The sequence below is a fragment of the Coffea eugenioides genome, chromosome 3 (assembly GCF_003713205.1).
Source record: "Coffea eugenioides isolate CCC68of chromosome 3, Ceug_1.0, whole genome shotgun sequence".
NCBI classification, from domain to species: Eukaryota; Viridiplantae; Streptophyta; class Magnoliopsida; order Gentianales; family Rubiaceae; genus Coffea; species Coffea eugenioides.
Genome location: NC_040037.1, coordinates 15,404,085 through 15,417,382, shown reverse-complemented (window position 1 = coordinate 15,417,382; position 13,298 = coordinate 15,404,085). Strand labels below are relative to the sequence as shown.

General features: G+C 35.6%; 1 protein-coding gene and 1 non-coding gene across 2 annotated transcripts; one reads left to right on the top strand and one right to left on the bottom strand.

Annotated features, from left to right (window-relative positions):
• Positions 1 to 581: 581 nt before the first annotated feature.
• Positions 582 to 688, top strand: LOC113767210. Its single transcript, XR_003467929.1, has one exon. It is a non-coding gene; the product is annotated as a small nucleolar RNA R71 (small nucleolar RNA).
• Positions 689 to 5,000: 4,312 nt separating this feature from the next.
• LOC113766152 (putative late blight resistance protein homolog R1B-14) lies at positions 5,001 to 8,912 on the bottom strand. Its single transcript, XM_027310371.1, has 2 exons — positions 5,438 to 8,912; positions 5,001 to 5,243 (listed from the first exon to the last, which is right to left on the bottom strand). Exon 1 carries the CDS (start codon positions 8,910 to 8,912, stop codon positions 5,463 to 5,465), a length of 3,450 nt encoding a protein of 1,149 aa, XP_027166172.1. The 3' UTR covers positions 5,001 to 5,243; positions 5,438 to 5,462.
• Between the last annotated feature and the right edge of the window lie 4,386 nt (positions 8,913 to 13,298).

Here is a 13,298-nt window from a genome sequence, read left to right as displayed (position 1 = left end):
TCCAAAGATGGACCAGAGCTAGGGGGCGGAGGTGGTCGGGGTTGGTATTGCTGCTGGTACCCTGGTTGCTTATTTGGCACGAAATTAGACTGCCTGTTCGGTGCAAAGTTGGGCTGCCTATTTCCTCCATAACTGAGGTTGGGATGATCTCTCCACCCGGGATTATAGGTGCTTGAGTAAGGGTCGTACTGCTTTCTTGGCGCGGGCGCGTGACCAGCCATGTTCACCTGTTCTGCAGTTTCTTCCTGAAACATTGGGCACATGTCTGCAGAGTGATCCATACCAGTGCAAATCCCGCACACCCTGGCCTGAGATGCATTCCCTACAGCCAATTGCCTAACAAACGAGGTCAACTCAGTTAGCTGCTGCTGGATAGAGGATGTCTCTATCCCATTCACCTTGCGTATTGGGACATCCTCTCTTATACCGAATTGTTGTGAATTCTCTGCCATCCCCTCTATTAACTCCCGTGCTTCCCGAGGGGTTTTGTTCACCAGTGCCCCCCACTTGCAGCATCAATTATACTCCTGTCTCTGAAAAGGAGCCCCTCATAAAAATACTGTATGAGCAATTGCTCACTTATTTGGTGTTGAGGGCACTTACTGCACAAATTCTTGAACCGTTCCCAATACTCATAGAGTGACTCCCCTGGGTGCTGCTTGATCCCGCAAATTTCTTTCCTTAGACTCGCAGCCCTGAATGCAGGAAAATATTTATCTAAAAACTTTTTCTTCAATTGGTCCCACGTGGTGATGCTACCTGGCGGTAGGTAGTACAACCAGTTCTTTGCAGAATCCTTCAAGGAAAAGGGGAATGCCCTCATTTTTATCTGCTCTTCTGTAATTCCCGGGGGTTTCATACTGTTGCACACGACATCAAACTCCTGCAGATGCTTATACGGCTCCTCACCTGGTAAACCATGAAAAGAAGGTAAAAGGTGAATTAGACCCGATTTCAATTCAAATGAAGTGTTATCACTCAAACTCGGGAAAGTAATGCATAAAGGCTGCTGATTTAAATCAGGAGCAGCCAACTCCCTCAATGTCCGTGCATTAGCCATAGCAATCTCCTCTTGATCAGAGTCTCTCGAAGTGTCACCAAACGAATCCGTCGGTTCAACTCCTGGCTCAGGTCTCTGAGATGCAACACTGGACTGCTCCTCTCTGAGCTGTCTGGTTTCCTTTCTCGTTCTACGCGCGGTCTTCTCTACTTCAGGGTCAAAAATCAAATCACCTGTACGAGAAGACCGAGGCATACACTAGAAAAATACCAGAAAATTAGAACAAAAATGAATTTGAAAAGAAACAAATAATAATGCCAGTCCCCGACAACGGCGCCAAAAATTGACAGGTTGTCGAAGCCTGCATAATAATAAAATTAAACCTATTTGCCAGTTAAAATGACCAAAACCCAATTCCAAGTACTGGAGCAGGGACTCTAGGTGTGCAATGGGTTACTTGATTCACCCTGTTCCCGAAGAGTTTGCTTGATCCGATATACCCGAATGGGATGGTTATTTTTTTCACAAATAATTATGAATTTGTAGACAGGGCAAGTAGGGTCGAATCCACAGGGACTGGGTTTATTTGTTTCTGAGAAATCCAAAGTAACACAGGGGGTGATTTTGTAGGAACGACGACAATCAAATAAATTCAAATAAAAAATAAAAAAATAAATAACTAACTAGAAATTAAACAACAATTCACTGAATTAAGAGTAACAATAATTAAAGGCCTAAATCAATTAAAACAAGAAAACAATTAAAAATGAAATAGAGTAGACAACTAAGAACCAAATGGCAATTCACTAAAATCAAGATAATACTAATTAAAGATTTAGCCAAGAAATAACTTCAGCAACGGTTCACCTAATTGATCATTGATGCAAAGGCAATTCCAGTTATTTACTGATAAATAGGTTATAACTGTCAAACAAGCGATGACAGGCAACCCCTCCTTACTGTGTCGGTGATTAAGGTACGCCCGTTAATCACTGTTCTAATTGGGGAATAATCCTAGGTACGCCCGTAAGATTAATTTTCCAATTGCCTTACGTATTAGAAGAGCCCTATTCTAACCAAATAACACACTACCAGGGTTATTTTAAGTTAGCCCGCGTATCCCCCTGACACGAAGCTAATCGTGCCAGTTGTCACTATTTCAGGACAATTAAACAATTACGGATTTAATGCCCTAATTGACAATAGGTTACCAGATCAATTAATTATCCGGATCCAAGACAATCAATTAATTGAATAACCATAAACATAGCAATCAAGGAATATACAAATACCAATAAATAAAAGGGAAAGATTAAATTAAATCGATCTCACAATTTTTAGGTAACCCAAAACATCCATCGTTTCTTGACTAGAATGAGGAAATTAGTTTATATTTGATGAACTAAGCCCACGGGAAATTTCAGCAAAAGTCACGGCCTTAGTCTGCATTTCAGGAATCCGCAATTCGTCGAACAATTAGAAGGCAAATGAGAGTCACAGACGGCAATTGAATCTCTCTATTATTCCTAGCATCCGTAGAGCAAAGCCACTCAAAAGGTACAAGGAGGAAAAGTCAAAACTAGAGGAAAAGTTGCTTCCCTCCTGACAAGCGTGGAGAAAAGCAATGAAAAACTAGCAAGAAAAGTCAAAGTGAAGCTCTTAAGCCTTCCTCCATGCGTAAGAAGAAACTAGCTAAACTACTAAGAAGAAAAGTCAACAACTGCGGCTAAACTAAAAGCAATGTTTTGAAAACCGGACCGGACCGGCCGGTTGAACCGCGAACCGGCCATGGCACCGGTCCGGTTCAATGCCATAGTTGACTTTGTCAGAAAACCGGTCGAACCGTAAAAACCGCGGTCGAACCGCTATTGAACCGGTTTTCAACTTTCCTCTTTTTTTTTTTTTTTTTGCAAAATGCAGCTATCAAGATTCGAACTCAAGACCTTTGTAATAGAAGACCAATGTATTAACCGTTGCACCATCACATTCTATTGATTTTTTTTGATAACTTATTTATATAAAGCAAACACTCATATTTCTTTTTTCCATTTTTCTTACAAAGTCTCATCCTCTCATGGCTCTTTCTTTTTAATTTTCAACTCTCTCTCTCTCTCTCTATCCTCTTTTTTTTGTCACTCCCTTTTTAATCAAACCTCTTTATTTTTAATTTATTGATGTTTTCTTCCATCTTTTAATTTTGTTTTTGTCCATTAAATTGAAAAAAGTTCAAAAAGAATTATTTTTTTAACCCAAATTATTTAATGCTACAACCACTCACTTTTATCTCATTTTTTGTTTCTTATCAAGTTTACATTTCTATTTTCGATTTTCTTGACTTCCTTCGAACTCCAAACTTCCTTTTTTAAATTGCAATCTCTAAAACGTAAATTAAAATTTAAGTTCACAATATCTAAATTCTCATAGACGTGAATTTTGTATAATTTCAAAATATTGTGATATTTTTGGGTTGGATTTAGATATAATTGAAATTGAGATGAAATTTATTTGTTTTAACTTATAATTTAAAAAATTTATTTTTAAAAATCCAAGTTATTAAAAAATAGTAAACCTTTCATCATATAAAGTATTAAATTAATCCATTACATGTCTTATTTTGTACATATATATATTTATATAAATAATTTTTTAAAAAATTCATTGAACCGAGGTTGAACCGGTCTAACCGGTTGAATCTCGACCCTTTCACTTCACCAGTTCAATGAACGGTCCGGTTTTTAAAACATTGACTAAAAGACGAAAAGCTCTGCCCCCAGTCCGCCGCTCACTGATCCTCTTTTCTTTTCTTTTTAATTGCGGCGGCACCTCAGCCGAACGAAGCCCTCCGTCCGTCATTTCTTTGCGGAAATTACCAAAGTGGGCGTGACATCTTCTTTTCCAAAAATGCCCCTGGGACAAGCTTTATCATCTGGACTCTTTTTCTGTCAAATTAGCACATGTTATCATATTTTTGTTCTACTCCCTGAAATATACGCAACTTAAGAAAAATGAGTAGAATCCAGCAATTAATCCACATCAAGTCAGGTAATAGGGGAAATTAATAATAAAATAAATAGATAAATTGCAATCTATCAAAGACTAATTGAGATGTAATAAATCATAATCACAACCCTTGGAAGTTGTGTAAAAATATAACAAACAGTTACTCATTTATAGTCTTGATATACTAGTACAAAGTGTTATCGAGTAGTAGCAAAGAGAATTCGTCCATTGATTTGTAATAATATAGACCTGCGAATTTACCCCTTTTCAGATTACGAGTTGAAGTCCATTCTCATCGAACTCATCATAAATATTCATACTTGAGACAAGAAACTAGAGGAATTCAGACGTGAAACGGTTGCTAAAATTGGGGCCTTACAAGATCAACACAATGCGGGTTGGGGTGGGAGAGATTCCAAAATGTCCCACAAACATTAAATGAGTCTACTTTTCAGCTCGAGAGGAGCATGTGGGCTTACGTTTCATCTTTTAGAGTCCAGTTTTGGCGTCATATGCTACAATTTAGGACGCCGTAGAACCCCTTTTCCTGTTTGTTTTGGACCAAACAAATTGGATTTGTTCCATTTTAAACCCAATATCAAATTTTAGTACCCATCCCGCCCAAAATCTCCATGGGCATGGGTAACTCATTGGGACTTGGGACAAATTGCCACCTCTAGTTTTGGTGTCATATTCTACAATTTCATTTATGTGTTTCTTTTGTTTTAGTGCCTGATGTTGGCAGAAGGTGATTCCTGTATTATCCAATTAAATTTCATTCATGTATTTAGAAAGAGAGAGATTACTTTTTTGGTTTTTCGTACCACGAAGAATTCAGTTAGTTGCTCTGTTGTTACTTCCCAATTTGGGCTGTCATGTTCTTCCAAAAATCATGAGCTCAAACATAAATTGTTAATCAATTCTGTCAAAACAATAGAGTTTGAACCTCAAATAGAAAAAAAATTAAATAAAAAAAGATAACAAAGTTCCTTGACGGCAAATTAACACAAGTTTGAAAAGAAATAGCACACAGCCATCACTAAATTCAGCAAAAATGCAATTACACAAAATACACCAATAGCAAAATATCTGAATAACCTTTATGCTGCCGTATAAACTTCATTGATTGTTTCCACCATATCTTAACAAGGAAAGAGCCATCTATCCTTTTCAACTTTTACCTTCATCTTCCACAAAAGTATCAAAGAAAGCCAGACTACACAGATGACCACCGTAGCACTCCCTGATGATATCATCAAGAAAAAAAATAGAGCAATAATTAGTTGTTTTTTCTCCAATTTCAATGTGCTCGTGCATGCATTACAGGCAACTGAAGTAAAAAAAAGCTACCAAAAGGTAAATATAAATTAAACTCCTTTAACTGAAAAAAGCATATTGTTTCTACAAGCCAATTAATGGTAATGACAAAAAAATTACCTGATATTACGCCAGCTGATGCCCTTCAATATTTTCCATAAATGATCTTCAGATTCTCATTTCCATTATATTTCTGTGCTTCTTCAATTTCCCATACTAAAGATTTGACACCATTTCCGCAAAAAGTCATATTAATTGTTTCAAGAGTTGATATACACCCTAAACAAGCAGGCATCATTTCCAAATTAGAAATTTTGATGAGTTTTAATTGCTGAAGGCACGGGAAGTAATCATCACTGTCAGGGTCTACCTCTGTCCACTCCACAACCTCTACATCTTCCAACGTCAAGACCCTGAGTTTAGGGAATCCTCCTTCCATCAACTCCCATTTTTGGCCGTCCATTGACCGCTGTCTTAATTTGAGGACTTCAAGATTGGGTAATTGTTCAATCAATGACATTTTTCGACAGGATAGACCCAGGTTGGAAAGACACAACTTTTTCAAATTCTTGGGAAAAGAAAGCCCAACATGTTCCCGTGAACCTGAGAAGTTGTAGCCCCCTAAGGTGAGTGATTCTAGGCATTCTAGTCGACTCATGTCGCAGCATACTCCTTTTGGTCTCCCACGATTGAAAATTTTAAGTCGGCGAACGTTGGGAATCCTTCTCAATATGTTCTCTACTTCTTGATCAAGATAAAGGTGCAGATGGGAGAGTGTGTCTAAATTGGGTAAAGTGGAGAGGTTTTCAACAATGTGGTCATTGGAAGAGAAAGGAATAAAGCAGCCAAGCGATACACGTATATGCTTCAACTTCTTCATGTTCCAAATGCTATCTGGCAATGAAACAACCGCTGTAGAATCCAAACAGAAGGTTTCCAAATGTGAGAGCTTGGCTATAGATGGTGGAATGAATTCCATGCTCCAAGCAGCAAGGGCTAAGTACCTCAAACAAAGAAGTGATTCGACTTCAGTTGGAAGCTCCTTCAGCCTTAGGTTAATGCCCTCTAAATTCAAAACTTTAAGATGTTTGTAGATGCAAAAAAGGAAGGAGATATTAAGCAACTTAAACTTATCAAATCCTGGAGTAGCATTGTAGAGCAGCAGAGTATCTAAATGTGGACAAAATAGCTTTGCCTTTATAAAATCTTCACCACTGGACCAAATGGACAACCGAGGTAGGTTGGGAGGCTCATTAAAGGTAGAAAGCTCATCATATCCTCGCAGGATCTGAAGGAATTTCTTTTCTTTCACCTCGCCCTTACAGAACTCAAATATCAAATCGTGAATGTAACAAGTTTTGACTCCACCAATGGATTTGCTTTTACTTACCATAACTAAGTTTCGACCTATAAGGTCCATCAGATATTCTTCTGCAATGACCTCTGATCTGTTTCCTTCAATTTTTTCCACAAACCCTTCTGCAATCCAGAGACGCATCAAATTCTTGGCACTAATTTTTTCATCTTCTCGAAATGCTGAAAAATACAGCAAGCATGCCTTCAAGTGATATGGTAAATGCTCATAACTGAGCTCCAATGACTTCTTGCACTGGTCTGTACCAGACACCTTGGTCGAAGTTAAACTTTCAGCAAATTCTTCCCAAACCAAAATATCATGCTCTATAGTTGCTAGAACTCCAGCAACAACAACAAGTGCCAGTGGCAATCCCCTGCACTTCTTGGCAATCTTCATGGCGATTCTACACAATGCTTGAGGACAATCTTCTTTTCCAAATACCTTCTTCAACAGTAATTCAAAACTTTCTTTCTCACTGAGTGGGCGAAGATTGTGAGGTTTCCCCCCATATTCAACCTGTGAAGCCACATTAGAAGATCGACTCGTGAAGATGATTCTACTTCCTTTCTTGTCATCCGGGAATGAAATTCCCAGCTCATTCCATACCTTAATGTCCCATACATCATCAAAAACAACAAGATACCGATTCTCCTTTAGCTTTTTGTAGAGCTTTTCAAGCAACGTATGTTCATCCAGATTTTGAAACTCGTCATCCATCCTAGACTGTTCTCCATCAGAGCACATAATTTGTAGTAACAAGCTTTTCACGTTAAATTCTTGAGAAACAGTACACCAAAGACGAATCTGGAAGTTACAGATTACTAAACTATCATTGTAAACTTTTCTTGCTAAAGTTGTTTTACCAAGCCCAGCCATTCCCACAATGGGAACGATTTCCACCTGTTTTGATCCGCTTACAAGTCGATCAATTACTTTTTCTGCCTCATCATCAAGACCAACCATGACTTCGTGGGCTATGGGCATTTTACCCTTTGATATCATGCGGCTGGAAGTCTTGCTAACTTCTGGTGCTCTTAAGCTATGAAATGAAGGAAGACTTTCAATAATGCTTGAGCCACTGATCTGATCCTTAAAATGCTTGATATGGATGTTGGTATTAGCCAGCATATCATAACAGTCAAGGGCCTCTGTGGATTCTGAGAAGCTAATTTCTCCTTCCTTCACTCTGTTTAGAGAAGGCGAGCAAATTATAATGCCTGCCTCACTAAGAAGAGCACCAATTTTTTTGTATTTTTCATCCATCTTCTCCTGTTGCTCCCTTAAAATGCTTCTCAAAAACCTCAGTCCTGCATAGAGTATTCGCATTTCATCTTTCATAGAATCCACAAAGCTAGAGCTGCAGCATAACTGCTCCCAGAGACAACTTATAAGAGAATCATTGAAGTTGTTCAATATCCGCTTATCCGTCATTCTATCATGCAATGATTTTGAGGATCTTGTAGCTCTAAGAACTTCCACATAAATCTCATAGACTTGAAAATCAATAGGTGTGATTTTCTGTTGTTGTTCATAGATCATGGAGCAGAACTCAGGATTGTGCAGCTCCTCATCTTCCCAAAAGGAACGCATGTAAGAGAGGCGTGCTGCGTTCAAAGCCACGACTTCAAAGTGAGCCAACAGAAAGGCAGGAATATCTACAGTTCCTCGCAATTTGGCAAATGGAATGAAGCTTTTCAAGAATGTTAGCTTGGCTTCAAGGCCTTGTACTTGAGCACTCAAAGCAGCAGAAATAGCAGAAATAGATGATTCACTAATTTTCCCATCCATATAGCAATTTGTCAAATCTGCTAGATTTTGTAGGATGAGGTCTATAAATTCCATTAGTTCATCATCCGTCATACAAGAATTTGATTGCAATGACCTGCTGCTTGCCATAGCAAAGTAAATTTGGATGATTTCTTGCTTAAGTAATTTGATTTCTTGCTCAAGTAATTTGATCTGCTTATGTAATTTGCCCTCCTCGTATTTGTGAAAGGTATCTTCAACGCAAGATAAGAAAGATGGAAGACTCACCTTCTTCGCTACATCGTCAGATTGCAAGTACAAATCATTGCTTTGGCTCCACTTTCTAGCACACATAAGAAATGTTTTGAGAAATTTCATGCGTTTGATTGCATCAAGAATACGAGCAGCGCTGTAAGTAACAATAACATAAGGGCTTCGGAGCAGCAACTCAAGATCAAGTAAGACCCGATCGATGCTGCAAGTGGAGACCATCTCCTATGCGGGGATTTTCGTCTCAAATTTTAAGAGAAAAGCAAATCTCACTAATTGCAGAGCCAGCAAGTATTTCTTTCCCGAAAATTACTTCTTTGCTTTTCTTCTTCTGAAGAGTATTGAGATAATCAATTATTCAACCAGGTGGAATTGGCATCAAGGTGGAACCCAGACAATGATAATACTACAATTTTGTCATTTTAGCTAAAGTTAGTGTGAAAATAAATCGTGGGTCATTAGCAATACTATTTGCTCATGTCTAATTACAAAAGGAAGTTGATAAAATTAGTTGACTCTGTTATCAACATTTTAATGGGGAAATTTGATATGGCAATCTCTCGTGATTACAGAGAAATGCATTCTTGAAACATTTTCTGTTGGGGTCATTTCGATAACTAATGTTGTTTTCGGTTTGTATTACAAATATGAATCTGCATTAGTTTCCCTAGTCATTACAAAGTTGAAACTTTAGAGACATATGCAAGTGGTAGGCTCAGTGCTTCTGAACCTTTGACAGGTAGTGGGTCTGCTTTCATAGAATTATTGCGAATTATTTGTATTCCATTCCCACACAATGGGGTCCCGGTTTTTGCAATAATTCCACTTCTTATCACAGTTTAATACCACAATAGATCTTCTGTCTCACACTCTGTGCTACTTTTTTTTGTATTACTATGTCGCTTACATAAACATCATATTTTAGTTCTTTTTTGTTTCTTTAAAATTTAATAACTATTAATTAAATAAAAAATAAATACAATAGGTTCAAAAAAGCAATATATAATAGAAAATAAAAAAATACAGCAAAAAATTCATAAAAATCTCATTTTTATGCATTTTTTATTTTTTGAGTTTGTTAAATTTTATTTATTACTCAATTAATAGTTATTGGATCTTAAGAAAATAAAAAAGAAATAAAACATGATAATTATGTAAGAGAAATAACAATATAATAAAAAGTGGGATAGAAAGTGGTACAGGGTGTGGGACAGAAGATCTATTGCAGTTTAATATGTTAAAACTTTAAAATCAAGAAGCCTTGCTTTGATAGCAGATGTGGAGTAAGGGTTGCGTATTTCAATTCATCCATGTGTAAAATATGATATGATAATTTTGTCAGTCTATTTGGATAGAGTATTATTTGAAATAATTACTATAGCATTTTTTATGATATGATGTATGCGAGATAAAAATAATTAAAAATATAAAAAAATGAATCAAAAAATATTTTTATGATGTAAGTGAAATATTATTAAGAAAAAGTTACTATCCAAACCCTGACGTTATATTATTTAATGTATGAGGAAGATCAAAAAATGAAGAAACATCAAAATATAAATGATCCAAGAGACTTTTATAGAGAGTATGGATATAAATACATATATAGATTTATTTGGTTTTTCTTTTCATATTTTTCTTTTAGCATGAATCTTCAAGCTAGTTCTCCAATTTTCCTCAATTGTTTTCTTTCTTGAGCAAACCACTAAAAATTTGACCACTTTCTCTTCTAATTCCCTTCTATTAATAATCATGGCCATTGATCTGGGAGATTAATAACCGTGACCAACAAAGTAAAGAGTTGAAGGAAAAAAATTTGAGGGTTTCAACCCTTGAAATTTTGGAAGCAGAGAATTTGAGATTTCTACAATTACAAGAGTCAAATGTATTAAAAAATATACCTATTATCATAATAAATATAAACACTAAGATAATAAATATAAAGAGTAAAATGATAAAGTTCAAAATTAATGTTACGGAGTGCATAAATGTTACCAACGTACAATGGTCAAAGAAAATGATTGGATTAAAGAAATAAAAAATTCTACTAATTAGTAGCAGTACTTCTTTTCAAGAGTCAAGACTTAATTGCACGCTAATTATTTATACTAATTTATCTACTTGTATCATAGGTATATTTTTCAATTATCTTTTTATCTTATATATATTATATTAAAAAGAGCTACAGAATTCTTTTAAAAAATATTATCCGAAATAATCTCCTATCCAGACACCAGTATATGCCCATTTCAGTGTTACTTGGGCCATTGGAAATTAATTGAAAGTCTTCTCATTAGTCTTTCTTCAACATTGAGCGCGTCAATTCGGAAAATGGGAGAGAAGAAGACTGGTTGTTCTTCGGGTCAAGCACGGCAGAGAACCCTCCCTTTCCTTGCTTTTTAACACAGGGTTCATGGGTAAGGCATACCCATATTTTTAAATGTTTGATATCAATTCTTATTACTCATATAGAAAACTTTCACGAGTTGATTGAGAATTAGTTCTTGTTTGATGAGTCAATATAACACTTAAATTTAATGGATTCGGATCTTAATATGTTCAAATGCATTTGATAACAAAAAATTAATATTTGAATTAATTAAGTACCACTGAATTTTCTTGACAAAATTTTATCTAAAAAATAAGTAATAACACTTATTATTCATTTATCATTAACACTTAATGTGACATATATTCAAATATATCAAATTTAATATTTAATAATTAAATAATTTAATAGATTCAGAGTTCAATTTTCAATTTACCAAAAACACTCTAGTCACAGTAGTCTCAAAAGTCAGAACGGAAATGCATGCTAAATTTCTAATACAAGCATATACTGTTACAGCTATTGGAAATCAATTCAACTCTTAACATTAGTCTTTCTTCCACATTCGGCGGGTCCATGTGCAGAATTCGATAGATTGATGGAGACCGGATACCGTTCTGGTCAAGAATGGCTACTAGACGGTCCCTTTTGTTATTCTTTAATTCAAGCTTTAGCCAAGGGGCAATATGTTTTTAGATGGGAGAAGATTTCATTCACCATGCGTAACTACCCTGGCCTTGTGATTCTAACCTGCTCCCTTTTTTTATGTGTGAGCAACTATATTCAGGTTTTGGGACCTGAACAATTTTGGGCTAATTGATATACGTTGCAAGAACATTTTCATATTCTCTTGTGGTTAAATTTAATAATATTATAGACAGCTAATGAGTTGATAAGACTTTTATAGTGCTGTATTTATCTCTTAGATAGGACTACAAACGAATCTCACAAACCAGCTTTTTAGCAACGAAGCTGCTTCAATATTGGTTGACTGAGCTCAAGCAGTTTGATCAAAGTAGTTTGATTAAGAAAATACTTCTAAACCTCATGATATGTAGACATACTTTTTAACATTAACAGTGATCATCTATTTTAAATTCCTTCAAGGAAAATATTATAATTAATATCTACTTACATATGAGCGCAATTAGATCGTGTCTATGCAAGTGGAGGTCATCTCCATCTCTTATTATGCAAGGCACTTCCTCAATTTCACTCTCAAATTTTTAGTGTAGCATAAGGAGAAATATTAACAAATCTTGCCTTCTCCAGAGCTAGTGGAATGTATATTTTCTTGCGGAATGTTCAATTATTCAACAAACAAACTGAGCAAGAAAGAAAAGATTAACAAATAACAATGTAGCGGTGACAGTGTTAGAATCATGAGAAAGTTGCATCTCGATTTGGAAAAGCAAAGAATTTTTTTATTCATTACTTTATGGTTTCTGGATGAATTATTTCATGCTCATTTTGTAGTTAAGAACCACCAATGCCAACATTGTCCACTAAGAGAGAGAGAGAGACCTTGCACCTAGACCTTTTTTTAATTTAAAAGAAATTTGCTTTCCATAAGGTAAGACTTTCTTGGAATTTTCGCCTAGGTTGAAAGAGAGAAGAAGAGCATGTAAGGGGCCAAAAAAAAGAAAGGAAAATAATTAATGTTGAACAGAAATTTTTATTATCACGAAAATAGTTTCTTTCATTTTCAAGTGAAAGGGAAAAAAGGACTGATAATTTATAATTAGTCATCTATGTCATCTTTATTTCGTTGTTTTTTTTTTTCTCTTTTTGGTTTGATGGAATCTTTTACTTGAGTTTAAATAATTAATAACAAGGGCGTTAAGCCATGAACAAAGAGCAAAGAGGAGAAAGTATCAGTCCCTAATTACGTTTCATGGGTCGGGTGCCCTTTCCGCCTAACAGCTTTGTAATCCGAACCAGTTCTGTTAATTTGACAAAAAATTAAATCATAATTGTGTCCACGGTCACAACAAAAGTGACAATTGAATGACGGGTACTTTGTGCAAAGAACGATAGAATTCACGTATCCCAGGAGAGCATAAATCATACTCACGGCTACCCTAAGTTAAAAAAAAAATCATATTTTCATAATTAAGAATTAGAAAATAATTAAACATCTAAAAAACTTTATTTAAATATAGTTTATTATTTGTTAAGAAAAATCACATAACCATCAATACTTGCATATTCATAGTAAAAAGTTTTTAAATATCACTTATTCTCAACAACAAAAGCCAAATATATTATATAATTAGCAA

What these genes read in the sequence shown, in the direction of transcription:
- LOC113766152 (XM_027310371.1), bottom strand. Translation starts at nt 8,912, where the DNA reads ATGGTCTCCACTTGCAGCATCGATCGGGTCTTACTTGATCTTGAGTTG.